The sequence below is a fragment of the Ursus arctos genome, unplaced genomic scaffold (genome assembly GCF_023065955.2).
Source record: "Ursus arctos isolate Adak ecotype North America unplaced genomic scaffold, UrsArc2.0 scaffold_17, whole genome shotgun sequence".
NCBI lineage: Eukaryota > Metazoa > Chordata > Mammalia > Carnivora > Ursidae > Ursus > Ursus arctos.
Window position 1 is genome coordinate 7,955,846 of NW_026622841.1, and position 27,615 is coordinate 7,983,460.

At 35.3% G+C, this 27,615-nt stretch overlaps 1 protein-coding gene across 1 annotated transcript in view; it reads right to left on the reverse strand.

Annotated features, from left to right (window-relative positions):
• Positions 1-27,615, reverse strand: part of DOK6 (docking protein 6) — a 354,731-nt gene that overhangs the window by 135,044 nt on the left and 192,072 nt on the right. Inside the window, exon 5 of the mRNA XM_026496474.4 lies at positions 8,141-8,330. Within this exon, the coding sequence (XP_026352259.1) occupies positions 8,141-8,330 (190 nt within the window). The remainder of the gene's footprint in view (positions 1-8,140; positions 8,331-27,615) is intronic.

Genomic DNA, 27,615 nt, shown 5'->3' on the forward strand with positions numbered 1-27,615 from the left:
TTGGTCAACTATATAACATCTTTGAAGGAATGTCTGCTCAAATGCTTTGCCTGTTTTTTAAATTACAGGTTGTGTTTTTTTCTTATTAAATTTTGAAGTTCTTTATATATTCTGGATACAAATTCTTTGTCAAATATGTGACTTCCAAATCTTTTCTCCAGAACTGTCCTATCTTTTAATTCCCTTAAAAGTATCTTTTACAGAGGCAAGTTTTAAATTTTGATACAGTTCAATATATATATATATATCTGAACATAGTCTGATGTCCTATTTAAGAGCTCTCTGCCCTACCTTTCCCTTTAACTAATTTATCATGCAGTAGAGAAGGAAGGATTTCTCTCTCCGTTTGTGAATCAAAAGGTTTAGGAATAAATTATGTCTACCTGTGACATCACAGAATGCTTGATTATAGCACACAAAACTGCTTCCATTAACCATCTTCACAAAAGGACTACACTGTAATAAGCAATGTTTTACATTTCCAGTTGTTAAAATCTGTAACCAGATTTTTCCTAAGCTTCTAAATAAAGATATTATCAAAATTAGTAAGATATGTATTTTAAGGGCCGATTTTGTGATATTAAGCATTGTGCTGAATAGGGAGGTTATGTTTTGAACAATAATTTTATAAAAAAAAAAGGATTTGGGGCTCACTTGAATTTTGTTATGCAGCCATTTGAACCCATTCTGATGTTTGCTTACAATATTTATGAAGTTGAATGAAGTGAAGATGCCACATCAGCAGTTAAAAACATAATTTTGTCTTTCACAGGATAAAATTGCACATAATCAGGAATCCTATGACTTCCTCTGCAGGTCTGGAGAGCTTTTCTGATTTTTTGAGGAAAAAATACGCTGCATAGCAAATCGGTTGCTTTTTACTCTTAAAATGCAAACTTACAATCATCATGGTAAAAGAGTGATTGCTCTAAGCTGGCATGAGACCATGAATTCATCTTCCAAACACCATGCGTCTCCAGGGACAATTCCCACTGAAATCTTCCTGGTCCTTGTTCTCTTTCTGTTCTCATACCTGCCATGTGCTCCCTGAAGTTTATGGTGTATGATTATAATTATGAGGATGTGTGAAGTATGTTCCTCCAGAAAGAACGGTTTAGGTCCTCCCCTACTATTTATTTTTTACATTTTGTTGGTACAGTGGAATTTAACAATGCATTTGAAAAAAAGCCTGTCAGTGAAAAAGAGTATTTTGACATATCCAATTTATTACTTTCCAATACATGTAGTAGTATAAATAAACGGCTAGAAATTGCTACCAAGTAATATGCTTTCTGCAAAAAGCTAATAAGATAAAACCCAGGAAATACAGATCTTCATCTGCTAGGATGACTGGCTGGGTCTCACTTGCCAATCTGTCCTTTAAATTGTCTTCATCATCCATGCCCTCCTCTCTCTCCCTAAGCCCCAGTCCTGAGCAGGGAATACAATGTCTTACTTTTATTTCTCTGGATCAAGCATGGGCAAACCTTCCACCTTTGACTCTCTTTAACAAGAGTGAGGTAGTCTGGAATTTACAAAATAGATGCATAGAATAATGGTCAATAGTCCAATTATTAAAGAGCAAAGGACATCCAAATTTAGAGAAGGAAAAAAATACAAATGAACAGTATATGCAAAGCCAGACCTCCAATCATAAAGACACAAACAAAAAGAGAAAAGAAAAAAAAAAAAAGAGAAAGAACTATCAAAGTCCTTGATCAAAATAGAAACATCCTAAATCATCGTTTTAATGCTTGTGGTTGTAGGGTCACAAAGAGCATTCTCTTTGTACCATTAGGGGATGTATGAATTGACACTACTTTCCTTGAACGCAATTTGCTATATTGTGAAGAACCTTGAAAACATTCACATCCTTTGACCCAGGAAGCCTTTAAAAAGGCTTTGCTAAGGAAATAATCAGAGATTTGCACAACTTTTCACAGATGGTCAGTGTGGCTTTATTTATATCAGTTTATTTTGGAAACTTCTTAATGTTAAATTAATGATGGCATAGCTGTATGTTCAGAGGCCATACAGCCATTTGAATCTTGATCTTAAAGGACTCAGAGATTACTTCTTGGTATAATATTAAGTGAAAATGAGGATAAATATCTTTACTTGCATTGACTTTAAAATACACTGGAAAGAAGTACATCAAAATATTAAAAGCAGTTATCTTAAGATGGAAAGAGTATAGTGATTTTAAGCTTTTCTTTCCAACATCTCCTTCAAAAGCTTGTATTAACTTTTTAATCAGACAATATAGGTATCTAAAAAAAATAATTCTCAATACTAAGGGGAACAATGGAGATTTACATACACAATGTAGAAAGTGTAACACCTGGCCAGGTTACAAAAACAGATTTCTGACCTTGTAGTACCTCTCTAGCAATAAAAGCCTAGTTGTATCTCACAGCTTCAAGACTCCTTGTCCAGACAATGCTGAGGCTCTCTTTCCTTTCTTGGCCCCATTCCTTCCAGAGAAAGTGTTTTATTATAAAAGTAACAATGCTCATTGCCAAACATCCAAACGGTATGAAAGAATATAACATAATTCCTGTTAATGTTCTATTTTCTTTCCCAACAACTTTTTTCATGTTGAAAACACTTGAGTATAATTTGCATATAATAATACCAATATTTAGTAAACAGTTCCATGTTTTTTCATGAACGTCAGAATGCAGGACATTTTTCATCACTCCCCAAATTTCCTTAGTGCCCCTTTGCTGTCCATTCTTTCCCAACCCCAACCTCAAACACAGGCAACCACTGATTTGCTTTCTGTCACTACCAGTTAAGTTTTGCCTCTTGTAGGATTTTCTGGAAATGAAATCATAGATATTGTTTAGAATAAAGTTTTTGAGATTTAACCATGTTGCGAGTCACTGGTAGGTAGTACTCCCTTGTATAACTACATTATAATTTGTCTTTCCACTCATGTACTGATGACCATTTTTAGATTGTTTCCAGTTTTTGACCCTTATGAATAACTCTCCCAACACAAGTATTTATATGTTGCTTTGGTGGGTAAATATCTAGAAGTGAAATTGCTCTGTCATATGGCACACACACAAAAAAATGCCAAACTATCACTTGAAAGGGTGTTCTTTTTCCCACTCACATTATCAATGAGACTGAGTAAGAGTTGTTCCTTCTCCACTCGACAGGGTCAAGGTTTTGTTTTATTTTGTCTTTTGGCAGGGGAGAGAATATATTGGTGTCTTTTGTGGTTTTAATCTGTATTTCCTCATGACTAAAGATGATAATAAGCATCTTTTCTTGCTGGTACGGTTTATCAGCATATCTTCTTTTATAACCTGTCCAATTTTTTTGCCTATTTTATTAATGGATTATTTGTCTTCCTATTTTGGGATGTAAGAATTCTTTAAGATTACAAATAAAAATTCTTTGTCAGATACAGGATTTGTGAATTTTTTTTCCCCTGTCTATGGTTTGCCTTCTCATTTTTTCCCTTCATTTTCTATAGGATGTCTTTTGAAGATCAGATATTGTTATTTTTGAGGAAGCCCAAATTAGCAATATTTTTTTGATTGTGCTTTCAGTTTAATATTTAAGAAATACCTGCCTATTTCAAGGTTAGAAATATTTCCCTATATTTTCTTCTATAAATTTTGTAATTTTAGCTTTTACATTTAAGTCCATATATCCATTTGGAGTTTTTTGAGGGGTATGGTGAAGTGTATTAGCTCGAGCTGCCATAACAAAATACTGTAGACAGGGGGCTTAAAGAACAGAAATTTATTTTCTCATAGTTCTGGAGGCTGGAAGTCCAAGATGAAAGTGCCGGCATGGTCAGTTTCTGGTTAGGACTCTTTTTGTGTCTTGTAGATGGCCACCTTCTCCCTGTGTTCTCACATGGCAGGAGAGAGAGAACAAGCTTTCTGGTATCTCTTCTTGAAAGGACATTAATCCTACCATGATGGGCCCACCTTCATGATCTCATTTAAACTGAATTGTCTTCCAAAGGCCCCGAGGCCCCATCTCCAAATACCGTCACACTTGGATGAGAACTTCGCTATATGAATATTGCAGGAGGAGGAGGTGGGCACAATTCAGTCCATGGCAGTGAGGTAAGTGCTGTTCGTTTTTCTCCTTAATGGGTATCCAGTCGTTCTAGCACCATTTATTTCTTTTTCACATTGAATTATTGCAGCATATTAAAAAATAAATAAACTGGCCATATATGTGGTGTCTATTTTGAACTTTTCATTCTTTTCCAGTGATTGTTAGGTCTATCCTTATGTCAATATCACACCATCTTGATTATTGTAGCTTTATAACAAGTATTAAAATCAGGTAGTAGAAATCCATCAAATACATTTTCCCCCCAATTATTTTGGCTTACTCTAGGTCTTCTGCAACTCCAAATACATTTTAGTATCAACTCGTCATTTAATTTAGAAAAGTCATTTCGGATTATTATTGAGATTACAATGGAATACATTGATTTGGAGGATTGTTATCTTATGAATACAGCATCCTCCAATTCACAAACATGGTATAGATCTCCATTTATTTTGGTCTTCTTTAATTACTCTCAGCCATATGTTGTGGTTTTCAATGTACAGGTCTCACACATATTTTGTTAAAACAACCTATATATATTTCATATTTTTAAGACATTATAAGAGATATTAAAAACATTTTCCCTTTCAATTATGCATTGCTTGTAAATAAAATAAAACTGATTTTTTAATATTGACTTTATATGCTGTAACCTCACTAAATTTACTTCTTAGTTCTAGTAGCTTTTTGTTAAGATTCCTTTAGGTTTTTCCCTTAATCTACTTAAGAGTAAGGAAGTTTGATTTTCATTGCTCTACACTCTGATTTTCCCACAGCAATACTATTGGAGTGTAACTCTTTCCAAAGTATTACACATAGTAAATTAGAGAGTTCTTGTATATCTCCTGACTCTTCAATGAAATAGGCACCTAGTAACCCATAAAATTATGCTCCAAGCACCAGTTAGCATAAAGACAGCCATTCAGTATTTTCCCCTTATTTGTACTCCAGTCTTGCTGCACGAGTCCCATTTTCATCTCAAATTCCTGACTCATGACAGGTAACACTGATTTTTAGTCTTAGACATCAAGTTTCTAGTGATCATTTCAGTATTTGAATGCTGGCTTCTCTCAAGCTTTTTGCTTGGCTTATCTCTCCTCACACTGCCAGTGTTTGGCCGAGGATATACCTTCACAGATTATATGATTTCTGAGGAAGAGTACATAATCACAATTTCTTAAATGCCCATTATGTGACAATACTGTGCCCGGTGCTTCTTCATAGTCACAAACTCACTTAATCTCTCCAAATTTATGTAGGAAGTAGAGTTTATAATTCTAATACAAAGAAGAAAACCAGAAGACAGACGGGTCAAATGCCCCATGCTAAGTTATTAACAAGTGACAGAGCTATGACCTAAATCTTGTTCTCTCTGATTCCCAGGGCAGGTAGGAGTGTGTGTGTCAAGATGATTTTTAAATATTGTTATTTATTTTTTTAAGAAGTTATTCTGACAAACAAAAAATGTAGAAAAAAATATCTCCTAAACCAACAAAACTAAACAAATAGCAAAACAAAAATAAAACAGAAAAAACTTGAGGATTATAGGCTTTACCTACTTTGGGATATTTTGTTTTTTTTAATGTACCTTAAGATTATTAAAAATTACCAAGATCATAGAAGACCAATTAATATTGACTGTCAGATAAGCCAAGTTACATATCAGGTAATTTGATATTTTGGTCGAGAATATCAATTTAATCACTGTGGAGAGCCAGTACGTCCCCCTTATAGACTTAGGAGGAACAAGAAATTGGCAAAAACTGTTGCACAGGTACAAATGGAATGAAAATTCTACATAACCACCAGAAAAGAAAAAGAAAAAACCTTACTTGTTATTTAAAATCCTGAGCAGATGCCTTCTGAAATGAGGGAATAGACAGGTAACAATATGGAGGTTCCTCAGAAATTAAAAATGGAAATATCATATGATCCAGTAATGCCACTGCTGGGTATTTACCCAAAGAAAATGAAAACACTAATTCAAAAAGATACATGTACCCCTACATTTAATACATCATTACTTGTAATAACCAAGATGTAGAAGCAACCCAAAGGTCCATTCATAGATGAGTGGAAAAAGATGATGTGGTGTGTATACACACACACACACACACACACACACACACCCCACTGGAATATGACGCAGCCACAAAAAAAGAACGAAATCTTGCCATTTGCGACAACATGGATGGACCTAGAGGGTATTATGCTAAATGAAATAAGTCAGATAGAGAAAGACAAATACCATACGATTTCCCTTATATGTGGAATCTAAAAAAAACAAAACAAATGAACAAACAAAAAACCGAAGCAGATGCATAAATACAGAGAGCAAACTGGTGGTTGCCAGAAGGAAGAGGGTAGGGGAATGGGAGAAATAGGTGAAGGGGATTAACAGGTACATACTTCCAGTTGTAAAATAAAATAAGTGAGTCATGGAGGTGAAAAGTACAGCACAGGGAATATAGTCAATAATATTGTAATAACATTGTATGATCACAAATAGTGACACATTTATCATGGTGAGCACTGAATCATGGACAGAATTGTCAAAACATTATGTTGCAACCCTGAAACTAATATAACATTGTATGTCAACTCTATGTCAATAATGAACATTAAAAAAATATAGACAAATAGGAATACCTAGCAGAAAAATCCAAAGGAGGGAATTCTGGAGGCAATGTTATTACATAATGAACATAAGCCATTACTTTTTCCAAACATACACTAACTTTTATGGCCAGTAAAAAAAAAAAATGTGTATCATAAACCTTAGGCCAGTGAATAAGTTGTAATTCCTTTTTCATAACCACATAATTTTTAAAATAGTGTATATACCTAAAAATATTCATTTTCTTAAGAGAATTTTCATTTCCTAATAGATATCTAGAATTTGATTACTATTATTACTGTCAGGATCTAGGCAGACTGAAAATAGACAGTTGAGTGAACTCATAGCCACTAAGTAAACATAGAATTGGAGGCTCTTAGAGAAATCAGTGTGAGAGAGGGCTTAATATTACCTAGAAAAAAGGGTCCAGACTGGTAAAATTACTTCAGCTCAGCTCAGGTTTTTTCCTTAACGTTTTAAAAGACATATGGCCTTGGCCTAACCTAGATGGATATTATTAGAATCTGACCTTGAATAAGTATATAATAGTTTTGTAAGAATAAAGTTATGAAATTAAAATTGCTGTATCAAGTACAACAAAACTTCATTATAATTGTCTTATAATACATGTTCAGAATGTATAAATCATGTTCCCAGTGTGAAGACTACTACATTAAACATCTCTTATACAGAATCCCCAATTCTAAGTAGGTCTTGTCTTGGACGAATGACAGCAACATCACAAAGGGTCACTGCACAAAGACATTCATTTAGCTGGTTGAAGCTCATGTCTAAACTCATGTCTGTAAATAATGATTATGAAACAAGCATTCGTTTAAGACATTTATGGATTCCAACCATATGCTATGACCAAGAAACCAATGTATTTGATTTGACATATTCTACTTAAAATCTGGGTTATGCATTTCATATACTACAGATTTGCCAACATTTCTTCACTCACTCTGAATTAACATTTACACTTAATTAATGTTATTAACATAAAAATCTGGATAAATGAATTTTGAATTAACATATCTGAAACCTAAAAAGTAATATATAAACAATTTAATATAAAAGTCCTTTCAAATTTTTTTGCTTATAAAGGGACATGTTGAATTCCATGGGAATCCTACTGCACTGAAAGTATTATAGGATACACCCAAAATACAGTATTATAATAATATCATAAAATATATTACATGATTAAAATAATTATGAAATTAGTTTGCAGTCAGTGTAAAAGACTGAACTGTTTTAAATGGGATAATTAACCTGTCATAGATTATCAGCAAAAATCTGAAGAAATTATATATTTGGTGATTTCTACCCTTTCCAAAAACAGCGGTGATCCTGGGCACTAGTGGACAGAACCTGTCCTTCAGGTGTCTATTTGTCACCCACCTCCTGATGTTGGTTGTGGCACTTAGAGCTTACCTTCCTGACTCAAAGGTAAACCACGTTGAGTCCCGTCCATATCTCCTCAGGGAGCTGAGAGGCCACATCACCAGTTTGACTTTGGCGTTGTGGATATCCCAGAGATAGATATTCTCATGAGTGATCTGCATTGTGCATTCACCATAAATATCCAGATTTGGTGTAGGCATAAGATAGACATTGAATCTCTCTGCAAAGAAACAAAGAATGAAGCAAATTAAGTGAAAAGAGGTCTGACTCTTGATGGTAGCACTGTATTATTTATATACCTACCCTACAACCTTTAGAAAGCATTACTATGTCCCTTGGGAACATTGATACACAGTACAAAACACTACCCTTTCCCATTGGATGTATGAGAAAATGAGCTAATTAAAATATTCTTACTCATTAGTTTGTTCACTCACTCATTCTACACTGTGTTGCATATATTCTCTATGAAGAGGATGAAATGGTTAAATTGTACCATGGAAACGTAAGGGTAAAAGCTAAGTGAGGTCTCTGCCAAAATAATGCTTACTGTCTGCTTCTTCACACAACCTTAAATGCATATCATATACCTAACTCCTGCAAGGAATGTCTTATTTAATTTAAGCAGGAATTTACTCCATTTTACTTTTGTGTTATGAAGTATTTAATGCACACTTAGACTGACTCTCATAATACATTGTGTTCACAGTCAAATTCAGCACATAAATGCAGATACTCGTTACTACTTTCGGCAGGACCTCAGATACTGTTTTGGTAAGCAAAATAAAAACACAGTCACTTTCATTCTTGGACATTCTAGAGTTCAAAGTCTGATTGTTAGACAATGATTCCAAATCTTGCTTTATAATTTTTTGTGTATCTCAAAGGCTACTGCAAAATTCTCAGCCCCTGATCCCCATTTAAAAGCATTAGATGCACTTCATAAAACATAAGGTTAGTTCATAATTTCCAGGAAGCAAAGAACTTGGTATGACCTATAAAGTATCCTATAAAATATCCCTAATTCCTAGCACTGTATTCTTGGTTTATAGTAAGTAATTAATAAATATTGGTTAATTATATGAATGATAAATATATCCCATGATGAATATGCACCACAAGAATTGAGGAATTATAAAAAAATAATGTCACGATAACAAAAAGTTTAAGAGTTATTGATAGATACATCTTTGTGAGTTTGAATTTAATTGTGAATCATGCTTGATAGGCAGTGCTGTTGAATTAATGATTTTGAGAGGCATAATGGTACAGCTGTAGTTGGAAAAGAATTAATATGTTTAGGAATGTGCCATCATCCATCATAATGCCACGATCTTAAACACTGAATGCTTGCTGGTACTAAGCTGGAATTGTCTGTATAACAGAAAGAATCTTTTCTGTGGCAGGTACTTTGTGGAGTATTGCTTTGCTGATGCCAAAAAAAAAAAAAAATTCAGATTCTCAATGGGTTAAGTTGAATTTAAGCACGATAGCTTGAAATTTAGTAACCATATGGACAATATTTATATTCAAGTGTCTAGATATTTTTGTCCAAATAATCTAATGATTCAATTTTTTACTTAGATCATTGACCCATAAAACTAATATGTATATGGATTTCACATCCATTTCCTACAGAAAGGAGAACAAGGTATATAGCTGAAAAAATGAAGAAGGATCACTGCCCCATTAATTATCTGCAATAAAAAGTATATATATGTATATATATACACACACACACACTATAAATCTTAAAATTCTTGTGTGCAATGGAGTAAAATCTCAATATTTCCCATTAAAGACATCACTCACATTGCCACCACAATTCCCACTCCAATAGAATTACAAGTAGCCAATCAAAGGGGTCTGATCTCATGTAAGAGTATAAATGAAAGTTGGACCCAACAGAGTGACTCATGCCTATAGATAACACCTGAATAGAAATCTTCTTTTCTTTGGTCAAGACCCTTTTGATGAAGTTCAGTTTTTACATTTGGAAGTAATCATGTCAGTGGCATCTGTTGTGCAGAGGTAAAACATTTGTTATGAAAGTGGAATGTAAAACATTCCTCTAAATTCCTTCCTCTCCATCAGTTAAGAGTCTGAAGATAGCAAGCAAAGAATCATTGTCAAAATGTCAAGAAATAACACTTCTTCTAAGATATTGAAATAAACATCATTAGCCAATTTTAGTGTTGGTGAAGGCTGCACTGACCCTTGAAATTCACACCCATAGTTTGATATTGAAAAAAAAATGCAAAAAAATAACCCTGGCATCAAGGACCCTGTCCACCACATGGATGATAACATGGTAAATTACCTATAACTTATGGGGTATTACAGAGGACCCAAAAGAACCATTGCATTTTCACTGAACTATCTATGTGCTCTAATGTTAGCAGATAAAGCCTAGAAAAAATAAACAGAGAAAGAGTACAATCATCACAACAGACATTGGGGAAACATGGAACTAAAAAACAGAAAAATAATGAATTGGATTTAATAAGATTCACATGAGGTAGGGCTCTCAATGTCAAAATCAGTGAGGTGCATTTACAAACAAACACAAAGAGATTGGATAACCTGCCCTGAGGGAGTCCTTCCACGGGCCTGCTGTGGGCTCTGTAAAGCAGGTGAAATTTATCTTCTTGCTACCTTCTACTTTCCTAGTCTTACCTAGCAATCCACATTAACCTCTTCGTGTTATGGTTTGGAATGCTCCAACCTTCCTTTTGATACTATTTCTTTCATCCTACAAAAGGAATTATTCTATGGAATTTTATTTTCCATTTTTAAGTTTTCAAAAGCCATCTTATCCTAATGGCTAATTTCCAAGGATTTGAGATTCAATTAAAAAGTAGACTAATTTAATCCAGCAGAGGATGAAGGCAGCTCAAGTTATCTAGTAAATTATTCTTCTTTGATTCCATTGTCATCGGAAAAATGTTTCTGCATTTACTGTGAGTAAATTATTTTATGCCCGTAATAATGTAAAATTATGTTGCTTCATTAAAATTTGTTACGGTTTCCACTGGAAAGACCATTTCAATATGTAATAGTTAAAATTGGCTCCCCTGAAATGACTTTTTTAAATGTTTAACTTTGTGAAATACTTGTATGAAGCAGGTGTTTTAATCACCCTCTAATCACGTCACTTTCTTATTTAAAAGCCTACCTTTGGTTTTTACTGCTGAGAGCCTTAGTGTGCATCAAAGTTACCTGGAGGGCTTATTTAAACACAGCTTGCTAGGGAGTCCTCCATCCTTATTTTTTTCTGATCCAGTAGGTCTGGGCTGGGGCAGGACAACTTACATTTCTACTTGTTCCCAGAGGCTGTTGATGCTGCTGCTCTGGGGACCAGACTTTGAGAACTGCTGATTTGCAAGGCTCATTTTAGAGTATTGTCAAGGAATTAGTGGCACTGGAGGAACTATGAGGGATGTTTTTGAAAGTGAAGCAATGTTCTAATAGAACAAACCAGCACATTTAATTCAAAATTGTCCCTTAATCTTTGCTCAAATAAAGTAATCCCATCTCAACTGACTCATGACTGATTTGGCAGGAAAGAGTTCTTATGTGAATTAGAACACAAGAAGTGACAGGCACGGGGCACCTGGGTGGCTCAGTCGGTTAAGCATCTGCCTTTGGCCCAGGTCATGTTCTCAGGGTCCTAGGATGGAGCCCCACATCAGGCTCTCCACTCATTAAGGAGTCTGCTTCTCTCTCTCCCTCTCCCTCTCCCTCTCTCAAGTAAATAGATAAAATCTTAAAAAAAAAAAAAAAAAGAAGTGAGAGGCATAGAAAGGAGGTATATGAAAGACAATTTTCAATTCATCAACGTATGTATGTATATTTGAATTATTTTCTTTTAAAGTAATCAACAATAACAATAAGAACGCTGTTAAGGAGCACCGAACAACACACTTCCAAGTACCCAAAAGAATTAGAAAAAAACCTAGCTGTTTAATATATATGCTGCTGAAGCAAGTACAGAAATTAGCTGTTTTAGATAATGATAATAAGGGGCACCTGGGTGGCTCAGTCGGTTAAACATCTGACTTTGGCTTAGGTCATGATCTTGGGGTCCTGGCATCGAGCCCCATAACGAGCCCATGTGGGGTTCCACACTCAGCTGAAAGTCTGTTTGTCCCTCTCCCTCTGTTCCTCCCCTTCCTTTTGCTTGTGCTCTCTCTCTTAAACAAATAAAATCTTAAAAATATTAATGATAATAATATCCTGAAACATGAATAAAAATTCTACTAACATTAGGTATTGTGAAGACTGCTGAATGTGTGAAGAAATAAATTTTTGCAAAGGTTATGTAAAAAATATTAGATTAAGATGTATTCACATATGTGAACTATAGAATTCTAGAGTGAAAAAAAAAATCCCAAACACATTACCTATGAAATTGTATTTTGATAAAATTTAGGTTTGTATAATGGCTGATGTATGAGAAAGCATCATTTTATTTTAAGTGGCTAAAAACAATAGCAAGGTGAAATATTTACAAAACTAATCGTCATGTCCAACAAAGATGTCATGTCCAACTATTATTGAAACTGCAGTTCTATTTACAAGGGCATTTCTACTCTAGGGTTGCATGAGGAGGTCCAAAGGAATCGACCATGCAGAAGGCCTGGGACCAGAGTTAAGGTGGCAACCACAAGAACAGTCTCAAGGGGACTACAAAACAAGGTCTGCAAATTGAATTAGACGAGGTCTGGCAAGAAAGGGTAGCTACACTCAGAAGAAATGGTCTTGGAAAAGGCAGTGAGACCCCAGGTGATGTGTGGAGACTGAATGGGTCATCAGCCCCGAGAAGGACCGAAACCTTTCTTTCTCAGCCAATGAGGTTTTAAACAGATCTGGTTTAGGGCAGGAACAATCCAAATATAGCTCTGAGCTTGAGCCTGACAGGTGAGACAAGTGGAGTATGTAGGGGTGGCAGGAAGCAGAGGATCTGAGATATAGTTTCTAACATGACATGAAACATCATCTCATGAGTAGAAATAAATAAACAGAACACAAAAGCATGATGAGCTCTTTGACCAGTTTCTTAATAATTTCCGCCTTGTAACAGTGCAGATGGAAAAAACTGGTTTTAAGAAAGAGCCATACTAAAAACAAATACATATGCTCCCTTATAATTAGAGTCCTTTTTAAAATACAGGCTTTTGGAATGTATGTATTAAATAATTGTGTGCATCTAGCATATAGTGAACATTCCATGCACTGTGACTACATGAACATAAAATGCATCTTTTGTATCTCAGTTACTTATAATAAATTTGGGAAATGTGGACTGGATGTCAATTCATTTCCTTTTTTTCAAAGAAGGGCTCTGGTACGTTTTAATGGTCAGCTAATTGCTGAACATTCATACTCACTCTACCCACTCCACTTCTCCAGCTACTTCAGAAGTTATGGACTTGAAGGTTGCGTCAAAAAAAGGATGGGAGATGGAACTAAGTATAATGCCTAATTATTTGAAAACCAAGAGGTCCATAGATATTAAAATCCATCAGGTGTTCCACAGGGAGAGGTTATAAATTTTATAGTAGGTTAAAATTTTATAGTAACTTCAGGTAGGTGGGTGTGAGCTCCTATACTTTTTCTTTCTCTTCCTTTTAAAACCCAAGAGTAGCTCAAAAGGAGAAGCCCCATGAAAAAAAAAAAAGCTTTCTTTAGCTCACTGGTGATATACCCCATGTTCTGAATTTCAGTTCCAGGGTCTTCCAGAGAGTGCAGGCTTAAATATTTGTTGAAGTCCATTAATGAAAATGTGTAGGTATTATTAATTTAAATGACTTAAAGAAAATTAATAATTACATATAAGATACACATAAAATAATTGCATATATAAAAAATGGCTTTGTAATGATTAGTAATAGCTATCAATAACTGGTTAATTTATTTATAATTTTGGATTTCACTTAGTTGTTTCTATCAACCAGTGATCCATAAAGTAAAACTCACTGTATATGCAACTTGCTGTTCAAAAGAACTTCATTTATTTACTTATTATTATTATTTTTTTTTACAAAATGACTTTAAATATTTGAGATTTTCTTATGGCAAGAAAATTCAATTGCTTTTTTCCCCTAAGTAGCATGTCATCAGGAAAGTCACTATTTATGGAAAACATTTGTTTAAATTAAATTTGTTACTGCAGCTGGTTCATTAAAAGATCCAAACTTTGTTGTCTCATCAAATGTGGAAATGTATCTTGTCTAGTTGGTGACCTTTATCTTCTTATTTGGCTAGCATGAGCAGCTGTAGCCTGTATCTTGCATCCTGCCCTCAGATTTATCACAGTGGAAAGAGAAAACACTGTATCTCTAAACTCAAGTTGTCCCCCAAATTCTCTTGCACACTGCTGTGGCACCAGGCTGGGCAGGACTCCATGATTCCAAGGCTCCATCAACCTGGGCAGGTTGAGGGGTCAATCGCCCAGTCCGGCAAACAATCCAAATTCTGTGAGTAATTCTCTTGCCTCTCCTCTTTCATCATGCTTGGGAGGGGATGTATCCCTCCTTCCTGCCCTTCTCCTATGAAAGACCTTCAAACACTCCTCTTCAATTAATCATCCAGCCTGATCTTTAGAATTTCTTGGTGCTTTTCACCCATCACCCACTGCTCTGGGGCTGCAGTACATTTTTGAGAGAGCAAGAAAGTCCCATTCTCTGATCTGTATTTAACAATGATTACATATCAATTCAAAACATGAAATTTTAATATTAATACTAAATTAATAAACAGTTCAGTAGATATTATTTAGTCCCAGGACCAGAACCATTGGTCTAAAATTAAGCATTAATGAATAAATCCACAAGAATCTGGTATTTGAGAAACTGACCATACACTCCTAGAGTATGGAATTATTACTGAGTTTTCATCTGTTTGGATTCTAGGTTCACCCCATTGTTTGATACATTCTGCCTTGTTTTAACAGTTATATGAAGTGCAAGGAATTAAACAGAATCAGATATTACTCAGAAAATAATGAGATGTTTCAAGATCATTCTGAACTTTATATTCTTATCTCTAAATTTCCCTAATATTAGGATATTGCAGTGGTCAGCCTTCAATTTTAGCAGCTTTAGAAACGGAGCCACGCTGAGGAAGCAGGCATTTGCACATTCAGATACATCCTGATATCTGTATAACGCAGTTATACCAGGAGTGAGACAAAGCATGATTTATACTCATCAAAATGTGTGGAAGTCCTCAGGAATTGTGACTTCATTTCTACCACGGTACTGCAATTTGTCAAAATTTATTTTATTATAATGTGGCGATAGCAATAAATTCAGTGCCATCTGTCCATTGGCCACTATGAATTGGAACCCCTGCATTTCTTCGATCAATTGGCAGGACTTAAAAATAAAAAAAAATTAAAAAGCCATATTTTTTAATGCCCCAGGGATTAATTAATTTTCCCTTTTTCTTTCTTTTAACAAAAAAATGACTGTTGACTAAATTTTATCTGCATTGCCAAGTAAATCATGTTCACTCTAGTAAATACAGGAAATCATTTAAAAAAATAAAATAAAATCAACTGCTATTATACCTTACAGAGATCACCTCTGTTAAAATAGCAGTTATCTTAATATGCAAATATATTCACATACAGTGGGGATTATACTAAATACAAAGTATTGAACCATCTATATTGTATTTACTATTGTATAAGAATTTTTAGATGCTGTTAAATATTCCTTGGGGGTATAATTTTTAATGAATCCATAATATTCCACTGTATAGCTATGCCATATTTTATTTAATAATTATCTACTTGATGAATATTAAAGTTAAGCCAATTAGGCTTCAGTAAAATAATCAACTTTTAGCTCAATTTGCTGAATAATTCAGTCATTTCATATTGAGTCATAGGGTTTACTTTATTCTTGTACGTAAGTTTTGGATCACTTTAATATCCTTAATTATTAACTTATGCTGAGCACCAAAATCTGAATCATTAGATTAAATGCCATAAACTCTTTTAAGAATCAGACAGTGCCAAATTGATTTCCAAAGATCCTTACCAATATATATCCCAATTAAAATATCTACTTTATATATTCATTTATATAAATGTCCTTTGCCAGAATTTTTTTTAATTGAGTTTACTGTTACTTGCGTTGACTGTGAGAATTCTATATATTAGAAATTGTTCCTACTGTTTTTATGACAAAGACTTCATCTCAGATTTTTATTAATTTTGTTTATAGTATTTATGTAAGTCCAAAAAGTGGAAAATAGTTTTCTTTAATTTTTCTAATAAGTCCTATGTTCTTGAGAGAAACTAAATATTCTCCTACACTTTCATAGCAGTTTTAACCTTTTATTTTTTATATTAACTGGTATACTGAACTATACTGAAACATAATGAAATGTTTGCATGTTACTTATAATGTTCTTTTAGTTTTGACAAAGGCACATTAAGATACACAACTTTTCTGCTCCCCAGAAAGTTCCCTTATGCCATTCTCCAGCTGCCCATGCCCCAGAAGCAACCACTGATCTGATTTCTAACATTGTCTCTTATTTTTGCCTGTTCCAGTAGGTTCTTGTGAGCTAGGAACATCTAGCTTCACCACATCACTAATTTTTTCCCATTTCGTGGCTTTCCATTTTTATTTTTTATTTCCTTTTTAATTTTTTGATAGTGCTTTTTGGATGAGCAAAGTTTTAAATTCTGAGTAAGTCCAAATTATTTCTTTCTATAGTTTGCTTACAGTGCTTTATAAAAGAAATGCTGGCCTATTTCAAAGTCATATCCATCTTCAATTGGTATTTGAGTAGTGTGAGGTAGGGGTTGAGGTTCATTGTTTCCCCTATAGATATCCAGTCACTTTGAAACTATTTATTAAAGACATTTTCCTTTTGTCATTGAAATTACCAATAAGCCTGTGAAAGAGGACTTTGGTGTCCTCGTCAAAAAATTACTAATCCACATATGCATGGATCATATTCTTTCTGTTTTGTTCCATAGACTATTGTCTATTGTCTGTCTTGATTGCTGTCAGTTATAATAAATCCTGAAATTAGAAAGGGTACCCAATCCAACTTGGTTCTGTCTTTTCAAGATAGTTTGTCTAGTCTTAGGCCTTTTCATTCCAAATGCATTCTGAAATCATCTCATCAAGTTCTAGAAAAAAGCATCTGACTTCTAGGATTTTTTTGGGGATGTGTCAAATCTATGGGTTAATTTAAGGAGAACTGACATCTTAGCAAAATTGACTATTGCAATCATAAACACAGTTTATCATTCCATTTATTTATGTATCTTTAATCTCTCTCAACAATATTTAATTTTAAGTGTAGGTGTCTGTTTATATATTTTGCCAGTTTTATCCCTGAGTATGTGATGGTTTTTGATGGTACTGTGGTATTTTGTATTTAATTTTGTAATTGCTCATTCATAATATATATGGGAATGTGGGTAAGTGTGTGTGTGTGTATATATATAATCTATATATAATCTATACAGTGTTTATACACACACCCCCATACATACAAATTTTTGCATATTAAATTTTTATCCTGAAACATCACTGAATTCACTTAGTTACAGTTGTTCTCTCACAGATTCCTTAGGAGTTTCCAGGTACATTATCTTAGCTTCTTATTCTTTACCAATTTTTATGATTTTACTTTATTTTCTCGTCATATTACACAAATCAGAACCTTAAGTAGAATAAGCAGAATACTGAACAGATTTGGTGAGAAAGGATATCTTTGTCTTATTCTCAATCTTATGAGGAAAGCATTCAATATCTTAACCTTCAAAAATTATATTTTCTGAATGATTTTCATTGATGTCCTTCATCAGTTTGAGAAAGTGTCCTCCTATTCCTAAATTTTTAAGAGTTGTTTTTATAAATAAATATTGTCTTTCATCAAATGCTTTTTATGGATCAACTGTAATAATCATGATTTCTCCCTCTATCTATTAATATAGTGGAAGATATTGATTAATTTTGGGAAATGTTTGCATTTCTAGCACATACCAATATTGATCATGGTGTATTATCTTTTCATGTAATACTTTAGTGTTCCTTTTCTAATTTTTAAGACGATTTTGTACTTACATGCATGAAAGATATTTTTCTGTAATTTTTTTGTCTTATATTGGCGTTGCCCGTTTTTAGCATCTGGGTTACAGTGGCCTCGTAAGATGAACTGTGGAATAATTCCTCCTCTGAAAGAGTGTGCATACAATTGGTATTGTTTCTTCCTTAACTCTTGATAGAATTCAACATTGCAATTATGTGGGAGTAGGTTTTGTGTATGGAAAGTTGTATAATAATAATTTTAATTTCTTTCTTTTCTTTTCTTTTTTTTCAGAAAGGAAGAGGGGAGGAGGGGCAGAGAGAGAGGGAGAGAGAGAATCTTAAGCAGCTCCACACCCAACATGAAGCCCGACACAGGGCTCGATCTCACAACCCTGAGATCATGACTCAAACTGAAATCGAGAGTTGGACACTTACTGACTGAACCACCCAGGCACCCCAATAATTTTAATTTCTTTAATGGATACAGGGCTCTTTAGATTTCTATTTTTTTGTGAGTCAGTTTGGGTAATTTGAACCTCTAGTAAGTGGTATAAAATTAGGTTATTTTTAAAAATTAGATTATTTTTAACACAACATGAGAAAGGCTATAGTCTAATAAAAGATAACTTGTTAAAATTTATTATCAATTTATTGTCAAATTATTAATGCTTTACTTATACTGCTTTGTTTTATTTTGTATGGTTCCTAACCATTTCCTTTATTATTTTTAAAATATTTTTATCCAGTGAAGTTCAAAGATTTAAATTATATATTAGATTTTATTTATGAAGGCTGTAATCAGAGATAATATTTAAAAAACTTTTCCTTATGGCAGATGGAAATTAAAAACATTTCCCACAACACTTTCCCCTCCAATTTTAACATGTGTTATAACCTGAGCACTAGGAAAGATACTGTTGCTTTTGGAATTTTAAATTGTGCTCAAAGAAAAATGTAGAGCTTTACAAAATATATAAGAAAAATTAAAAGCTAAAAATTGATGATCAAACATCCATTTCAAGAGATTTGAAAAAGAACCTGCAATTAAATCCCAAACTGTGAAGCAACTCATATTGAATGAGAGCAGAAATTAATACAATTTAAAACATAATGAAAAGAAGCCTAACAAAGCAGTAAATCGCTAATGATGCTGATTAAGAAAACAAAAGCCACACATAACCCATATGAAGTAAAAAGGGGCTATCATTATGATGTGAACAGGTATTAAGAAGATAATACAAGGATGTTGTATTTAGTCATTCTGAAATGACTAAATCCTAAAATCACTGACAGATTTGTTTGAAGCTAATTATAATTGAGTTTATTACCCCAAGTTTTCAAATGTTAGTGCACGTTAGGGTCACTGAGGTTGTTAATATATAGACACTTGGCCCTGCATCCTAGAGATGTTTTCTTTGTGGGTATGGGTAGGGGGCCCAGAATTTACTTGCATAGCACGCACCTGGTGTGAATGTGACGGTGACGTTCACCTGTGTCCCAGACACATACTGACTTTCCTGCCAGGCACTGTGCTACTTGGTTCCAGTGCTGGGTTTTACTTAATCCTTACAACAATCCTATGAGATACATACTGTCATGATCATTCTCAAGAGTAGGAAGCTGAGATTTAGAGAATTTCTGTCCCTTGATCGTGACCCCAGAGCTTAGAAGTGGAATAGAACTTGATGATACACTAAATTTGTCTGGCAACATGTGTTGATCAGGTTTCATGTTGGACTTTTATGCTCGATGCTACTTTGTTTTAACTGTAGCAGGAAAAAAATGGCTCATCAAAACTTGGCTGTATCAAAAAGTGAAATCTCATTCATTTAAGGGTTTCTTTTCTTTTTTTTTGCATGTTTGTGTTTATTTTCTATCGAAGGAAGTCTCATTTAACCCAATCTGTGATCAAATTCAATCCTGGATCTTCCTCCCCTTGTCATCTAGGCTGAATTGACATAGTCACAGGAGTCAACTGAGGAAATGGGAATCCTCTTATCTGGCTTGTATGTATCCACATCCCCGTGAAGTTACATCACTCTGCTTTCCTATGATATGGCAACTTCTGCTCCCAGATAGTGTCTGGAGTCCAGGATGGGCACACAGGAACTCGGGCACACCTTCTAGGCCACACTGCATTTTAAGACAGCTGAGGCTCTCTTTGTCTTCTTAAACCTCTCTGGGCACTCCTGACATCTCCCCATGATTCTTTCCATGCTTATCATCAAACCCAATATGGAGAATCAAATTCTAGTATTTGCTCTTGAAGAAATCTCCAGTTTATAGGAGGAGATATAAACATGTGTCTCTGTCTACCCAAACTCCCATGGGAAGGGGAAGGGCAAGGCATTTACTTCTTTTTTTTTTTAAAGATTTTATTTATTTATTTATTTGACAGAGATAGAGACACCCAGCGAGAGAGGGAACACAAGCAGGGGGAGTGGGAGAGGAAGAAGCAGGCTCACAGCGGAGGAGCCTGATGTGGGGCTTGATCCCATAACGCCGGGATCACGCCCTGAGCCGAAGGCAGACGCTTAACCGCTGTGCCACCCAGGCGCTCCGGCATTTACTTCTTACTCTCCAGAAAACTCATTTTCAAAGTCTCTCTTTTCTTCTTGCCTGAGGCTGGGAGATACCAGTAATTCTGGATTCAACATTCTCCCATCAAAAGCGTTTTCTTTCACATAACTACAAATGCTTCTGAAATTTGCATCTTTGTTCTCACTGTGTTTGTACAGGGAATGTTCCCAGGGCAAAGGAAACAGGGCAGGTCCTTTGGTGTTTCAAGATAGTTCTTCCAATATGCATCTTACTTTGCAATGACATGGTTACAGTCTGACAAATGGATCATTTCGATTTGGCAAGAGAAGTACTTAAAGCATTTTTGACTGCTCTGAAGCATTTATTGTAAAAAGAGGCAGAATTATATATGGCATTGACCTTTATTCCATTGTAGTGCATGTTGAAGACCACCAAATGGGGAAGGTGGCAGTTTTAACCAGGTTTGTTAATTATATGCAGTGTCAATATCCATCAGATAGTGAAATTAAAGCAATGCAACACAAGGCTAGGCAAATAGTGTAGCTTATTCAAGACCTTGTGTTGCATTCATGAATGCAATCTTATTCCTGATGCGGTGGCTCTTTCCATCACCATCACCTTTCAGTTTTCCCTATAGATAATCACCTCTGTTGGCTATACTGGCATTTTCAGATGTGTTTCATAAAAGGTAAGTTACACAGGGTATGAAGAAGGTTAAATTTCACAGGATTTGAGTAAGTGTTATGTGTAGAAAGAGACACATAGAAAACTGAGTTTGGGAAATGTTACATTACACAAACTTAAATAAGGTTTTTACTATAGGACACCTCAGTAACTTTATTCTGTTAATGTATGTTGTGACCATTATACAGAGTTGGTATTAGTTTCCTAGAGCCACTGTAACAAAGTACCCCAAACTCAGTGGCTTATAACAACATAAGTTTAACATCTTATAGTTCTAGAGGCTAAAAATCTGAAATCAAGGTGTTAGCAGGGCCATGACCTCTCTGAAAGCTCTAGGGGGAAAATCTATCTCGCTTCTTCTAGCTCCTGTTGTTTTCTGGCAACCTTCAGCCTCCCTTGGCTAGTAGGTACATCTCTGTAGTCACATGACCATCTTCTTGCTGTGTATCTTCACATCATCTTCCCTCTGTGTCCAAATTGACCCTTTTTATAAGGATATATTGTAGGTCATATTGGATTAGCATTCATTCTAATGACCTCTTTTAAACCTGGTTATCTTTGTAAAGATTCATTGCCTCATTCTGAGGCACTGAGGTCTAGGACTTCAATATATTTTATTTTGGGAGGGGACAATTCAACCCACAGCAGTGTTCTATAGTATTAAATTCAATCCACTGATAACCTCATTTCAGAGACTATGTAGTAGTAGTAACAGTAGTAGTAACAGTAGTAGTAACAGTAGTAGTAGTAGTAGAATTTCCTGGAACTCATTTTGGGAAATACTACAGTATGTGGATGGCATTTTAGAAGCTCAAACACACGTATGTGTAGGTTCTTTTCCCCATGCAAAAGTTGGTTTTGCTCAGGGTTATTCTATGGATGAAAAAAATAAATAAACTTGGAAAACTTTTCATTACTGGTTATAAAGAATGTGTATAAGAGTGAATATGATTTACCCCAGATCATTTTTGAAAAATTGGGGAAAAGAGCCTTAAAATAAGGAGACGTTTGTTGTTACTGTTGTCATTGTTTTGACATTAACTGGTCATTTTCGACTTGAGTACAGTTCTGCAAATATTAGCTTTAACTACTCATGAGCATTAAGAATTCAGACTTGCCTGATTGAACAAGCTTGTTTGGGGGAATAAAAAGTAATTTTAAAAAAGAAGGTAGGCTGCTCTGATTTGAATTGATCGTATCTATACCACAGCATTTTCCTTTTATTTTTATTTTAGCATGCACTTATTATACCTCAGATGGTAGACTGGGTCATTTTTTTCTCAATTTTTCATTTCCTCTCCATATTAGATCATAAGTTCCAACTCATGTCATGGCCTCCCAGGTAGAGCGTCCTGTTGGCCTCCTGACTTTGGGTTTGGCCGTAGGATTAGCTTTGGACAATGGAATATCAGTGGACATGAAACGTGAAGAGGCCTAATTTGTGTTGCAGGTTTGGGCTTGTTGCTTGTCCTACTGTTTTTTGTTTTGAGAATATGTCTTGGGCAGCCATTACTGTAAGGAGGGTAAGAGACATAATGGAAAACACATGGACACCGTATATGCTTGGGGCCAATCTCAGCAGAACCCAGCCTAAGTGAGGAGAATCCTCGCCAACCCATCTGTGCATGAATGATAAAGGTCTGTGCTATTGAGATTTTGTGTGACAAGTAACACGGCATTATTTTAAAACACAATCATCTACACACCTTGTTTATGGGTTTGTCTCCTTTACTACTTCACGAACTTCTTAAAAGTAATGACCATATTTTCTGTAATGCTACATTTCCTCAACCTAGTTCTTGCATATCATAGCCTCAAAATGTTTGATGGGTGAGTACTGAATAACTGAGTTACATGCAAGAGTGTCTGAGTAGAACGTAAGAAGCATGGTTAACTATGGAAACCCAGGTAAATAATTGAGAAAAAAAAACACTGGAATACTGCTTTGGTTCTGGAGGAAGGTTATACACATTCTTAGGCTAAAAGTAAAAATTTGTACCAATTCTAGTCCATTCATAAGCAGGGCCACTAGTTCCTAGATAAAACCAAACCTTCAGACCTGACTCTGCATTAACTAGACAGCAAAGTCTCAGGTTACTTTTCCATTTTGTTCCAAATGGTGATCTCTTGCATCAAGAGCAAGGTGGCATGCCCTCTGAGTCCACTTCCAACAACAACTGCAGGAATTTCCTACAAGTGCATTCCTTCTTGGTTATGATGCTTATTTCTGCTATCAATGATTAACATGTAACATTTGTTTCTTAAAATTGCTATTATGTATAGTGAATCCTTCATAAATGACCATTAATTGCAACACCATACATTCTAAAGTCAGTGTAGGCTATCTTAAATATTATGGAAAGATGTGAAGATTCTAGATGTTGTAAGAATTTAAAGTTCAAATGTCGACTTAATATGCACTTTCTTGTGGCAGTGTTATCTGAGGTCTAAGAATAAGTTTGTGTGCGTGTGCGTGTGTGTTTACTTTCTCCTACACTATGTGGGATTCTGAGTCGATATGAAAGCAGCTGACAGCACCAGATAAAGATGATTACAGCGAAGAATTTAATCGATAACCACTTTTATCTCAGCAACACACATTACACCTTTAAAAATTATTTGCACAAATGTTTATTCTTAGCTTGTGTCAGAGTAAATAAGACCAAGCTGTGTGAAGAGTCAGAAAAACATTAGAGGAGAAGGAGCAATTCTGAATGTCAAAAAAAAAAAAAAAAAAGCTGTGGTCAAGCCTGAGCAGCGAGTCTCTCCTTGATGATAGGATACCACAAGATCACCTCAAGCCACAATGATATCATTTCTGACATCAGTTTTGCAGGCATATCTATCTCATCTCTTAGGAGCAATTTCAAATTAAATCCAAGCACATCGTCGATAAAATCGTAAAATAATATTTAATAAATTTATTATATAATTTTTTATAATTTTTTACATTGCTACCTCTTAATGTTTTATTTTTTTAATAATAATTTTTTATTATATTATGTCACCATACAGTACATCCCTAGTTTTTGATGTAATGTTCCATGATTCCTTAGTTGCGTATAACACCCAGTGCACCATGGAATATGTGCCCTCCTTACTACCCATCACCAGCCTATCTCTTTCCTCCAACCCCTCCCCTCTGAAGCCCTCAGTTTATATTATATAATTTAATATTAAAGTGCCTTAAGAAAAAAAACTGAATCTGTAATGACAAATCTTTCAAATCTATGCATATTAATGACTTAAAATATGTATTAGGAAGTAAAGAATTTTATTTGTTTTAGGAAGTGTTATGAGTCTGGAACAGTGACTGAAAGACATGAAAGGACAGTTTTAAAAGATAACATTATTTTTAAAAGATTAGCTAGCTAAAACAATAAATACTTTCCCTACACATAGTAAGATGAACAGGTGTACTGTCTTAGGAAGAGGTGTGTCTCTAAACCAATCATGAGGCCCAAGGGCTCGGGCTGAAGTTGGCCAAAGACCATTCTTAGTCTCTACCATGAGAAGCACTGGGATTTATTTCAGGGAACCCTAAAATGGAATCATCATATTTATAAGAGAAGTCTGTTGATCAGCAAGTGAGGAAATCAGGGTACGCAAGTAACCAATCGGGTCAATCTGTGTGTGTTTCTCTCCTAGGCAGCAAAGCATGTGTGTACACACACACACACACACACACACACACACACACACTGAAATTTTGGAGCTAGCAATAGTAAAACCTGTAATCTTGATATTCTGTCAAGATTTATGCTTTTCATATTCTCCTGTGGTATGAATGACTATTTTAAAAAGTTTTAGCTAGCCTCCAATGGGCCAAGACCAGAGGAAAGATGTTACTACCTGAACTCAAGGCACTTTCAAGAAAGTGTATGCAGATATGAAAAGCCTGAAGAGATGGTCCTGTCTATGGCCTTGGGACTCAATGAGAAATTCACCCAAGTGGAAGGCGATTTCTAGGGAAAGGAGACCCTTCCATTCATGAAGTTTCCTTTTACTGCTGAACACTCTAGAGTCTCAGTGATTGTGTGTGTGTGTGTGTGTGTGTGTGTGTGTGTGTGTGTGCGTTTAAGGAAGGCAGCTGATCTCCTTATAGGGTACCATGTACTTTTAGGGGGTCATTTAAAAGAACCAAACACTACCTTCTCTAACTAACTAATTGCTCATAAATTTCTAAATTATATTTTTAAAAGAACATATATCCCTTTGTATGAAATTAGACTATTAAACAAAATAAAGCTAAGAAAACCATTTATGGCATCAAATGTTAATATAATTTCAGATCTTCTCTAGCATACACAGGAATTATTTTGGATTCTTTCGTTTTTACTTGTACTTGAAAATACTTGGGCCTTTTTAAAAACTGAATTAAGCAGGAGAGTTAGTCTTTATTTTGCATCACCTCACTAGAGCATCATGAGTTAATTTACACTCATTAGGAAACTAAAATGAGGAGAGTTAGTAACTTTTCTGAGCCTAGTAAGGGGTGTAGCGTGCATTCAGACTATGTCCTGAAAAGTTCACTTGGCAAGCCATGTCTGCTTGTGCTATCTATCTCAGCAAATTATTCTGACATTGTTGTGAAATTAAAAATAAACCCATAATAAACCAAAGAAGTACATTATCCATTAGTCCTGGTAGAAACCATATACAAGCCCAAATCTTTTTTTTTTTTTTTAGGATTTTACTTATTTATTTGAGAGAGACAGTGAGAGAGAGAGAGAGAGCGAGAGCGAGCGTGCGCCCGCACGAGCAAGGGGGAGGGGCAGAGGGAGAGGGAGAAGCAAGCTCCCTGCTGAGCAAGGAGCCCAAAAGGGGCTGGATCCCAGGACCCCGGGATCATAACCTGAGCTGAAGGCAGATGCTTCACTGACTGAGCCACCCAGGAGCCCATACAACCCCAAATCTTTAAAAGCATACAATTCACAGTAAATGAGCCACGCAATGAAGCTCCCACCCTCAGGCCTAATTTATTCCCTTTCTTCATATTTCTTTTATGAAGTACTCTACGAACGTTCATCCGTAAGAGTTTCTTTCCTCCTTTTCTTAAACAGTGGGTGAGCAGCATGCTTTAAGCAGCACGATTGTGGATGTTCCGTAGGCAGCACAAGCTCTCAGGAAACAGATCCGAGGGAGGCAATGCATCCAGGAGAGTGTGGGAGAGGACTGCACTATGAAATGGAAGCTGGGAGAAGGGCTGCAGAAATGCCTCCGTGACTTTCTGAAAGCTGCCGGCATCGGCAAAGGTGTTGTGCCCACATGTGTTCTTGCCAATTAGCAGGGAAACCTTGTTATTTTCAGGTTACCAGCAAACAAAAAAATAATGCTTTCTAACAGGCTATAAAAACAGTGATGGCTGCTAGCATGTTATTAGTCATAACAAGATCATGATCACCAGTGCTGTCCTGGTGCACTTTTACCTGTGGTGTCTAATTCACAAGCCACAGATAATTCCAGAATTTCTTTTTAATAATTAGGGGCAAGCTTCACCAATGTCCTTTTTTCAGAACACTGGCTATCAAAAATTAGCAATACTGAAAAGTTTCTATTTTCACACTTTTAGGTCATCGAGTGACGACGGTAATTATTTTAAAAAATGGAGAAAAAGGAGCTCCTCACATTACTCCAATTTCATAACTGAGAGGTGCTGGTCAAGAACACACAGAATTTCAGAAATGCCTCTTAGGTTAGATAACAGTATAGTAAGTAAACTGTGTATCACGTAAGCCTCAATTTTATTATACCCTGATATTTCATCATCACATACTTATAGTATGCTATGGACTGAATTGTGCTTCCCTAAAATTCATGTCGAAGCTCTAACCTCTCAGGTGATTTAGAGATGGAATCTTTGGCAGTAATTAAGTTTAGATGAGGTCGTGAGGGTGGGCCTCCCATAGTGGGATTAACGCCCTTATAAGAAAAGACATGAGAGAACTTTCTCTCCCTCTCCCTCCCTCTCTTAGCCATGTGGGGACACAGTGAGAAGATGCCTGTCTGCAAGTCAAAAAGAGGATCCTCACTGGAAATCAACCCTTAATCTTGGATTTCTAGCCTCCAGAATTGTAAGAAATTAATTCCTGTTGTTGAAGTCACTCAGTCTTTGGTACTTTGTTCTGGCAGCCTGAGCTTAGACATGGTATTAGCCAAATTCCCTAAAATCTATTGATAAGTAACATGATAAACCAATTTGTTAATTTAGACTCTTAA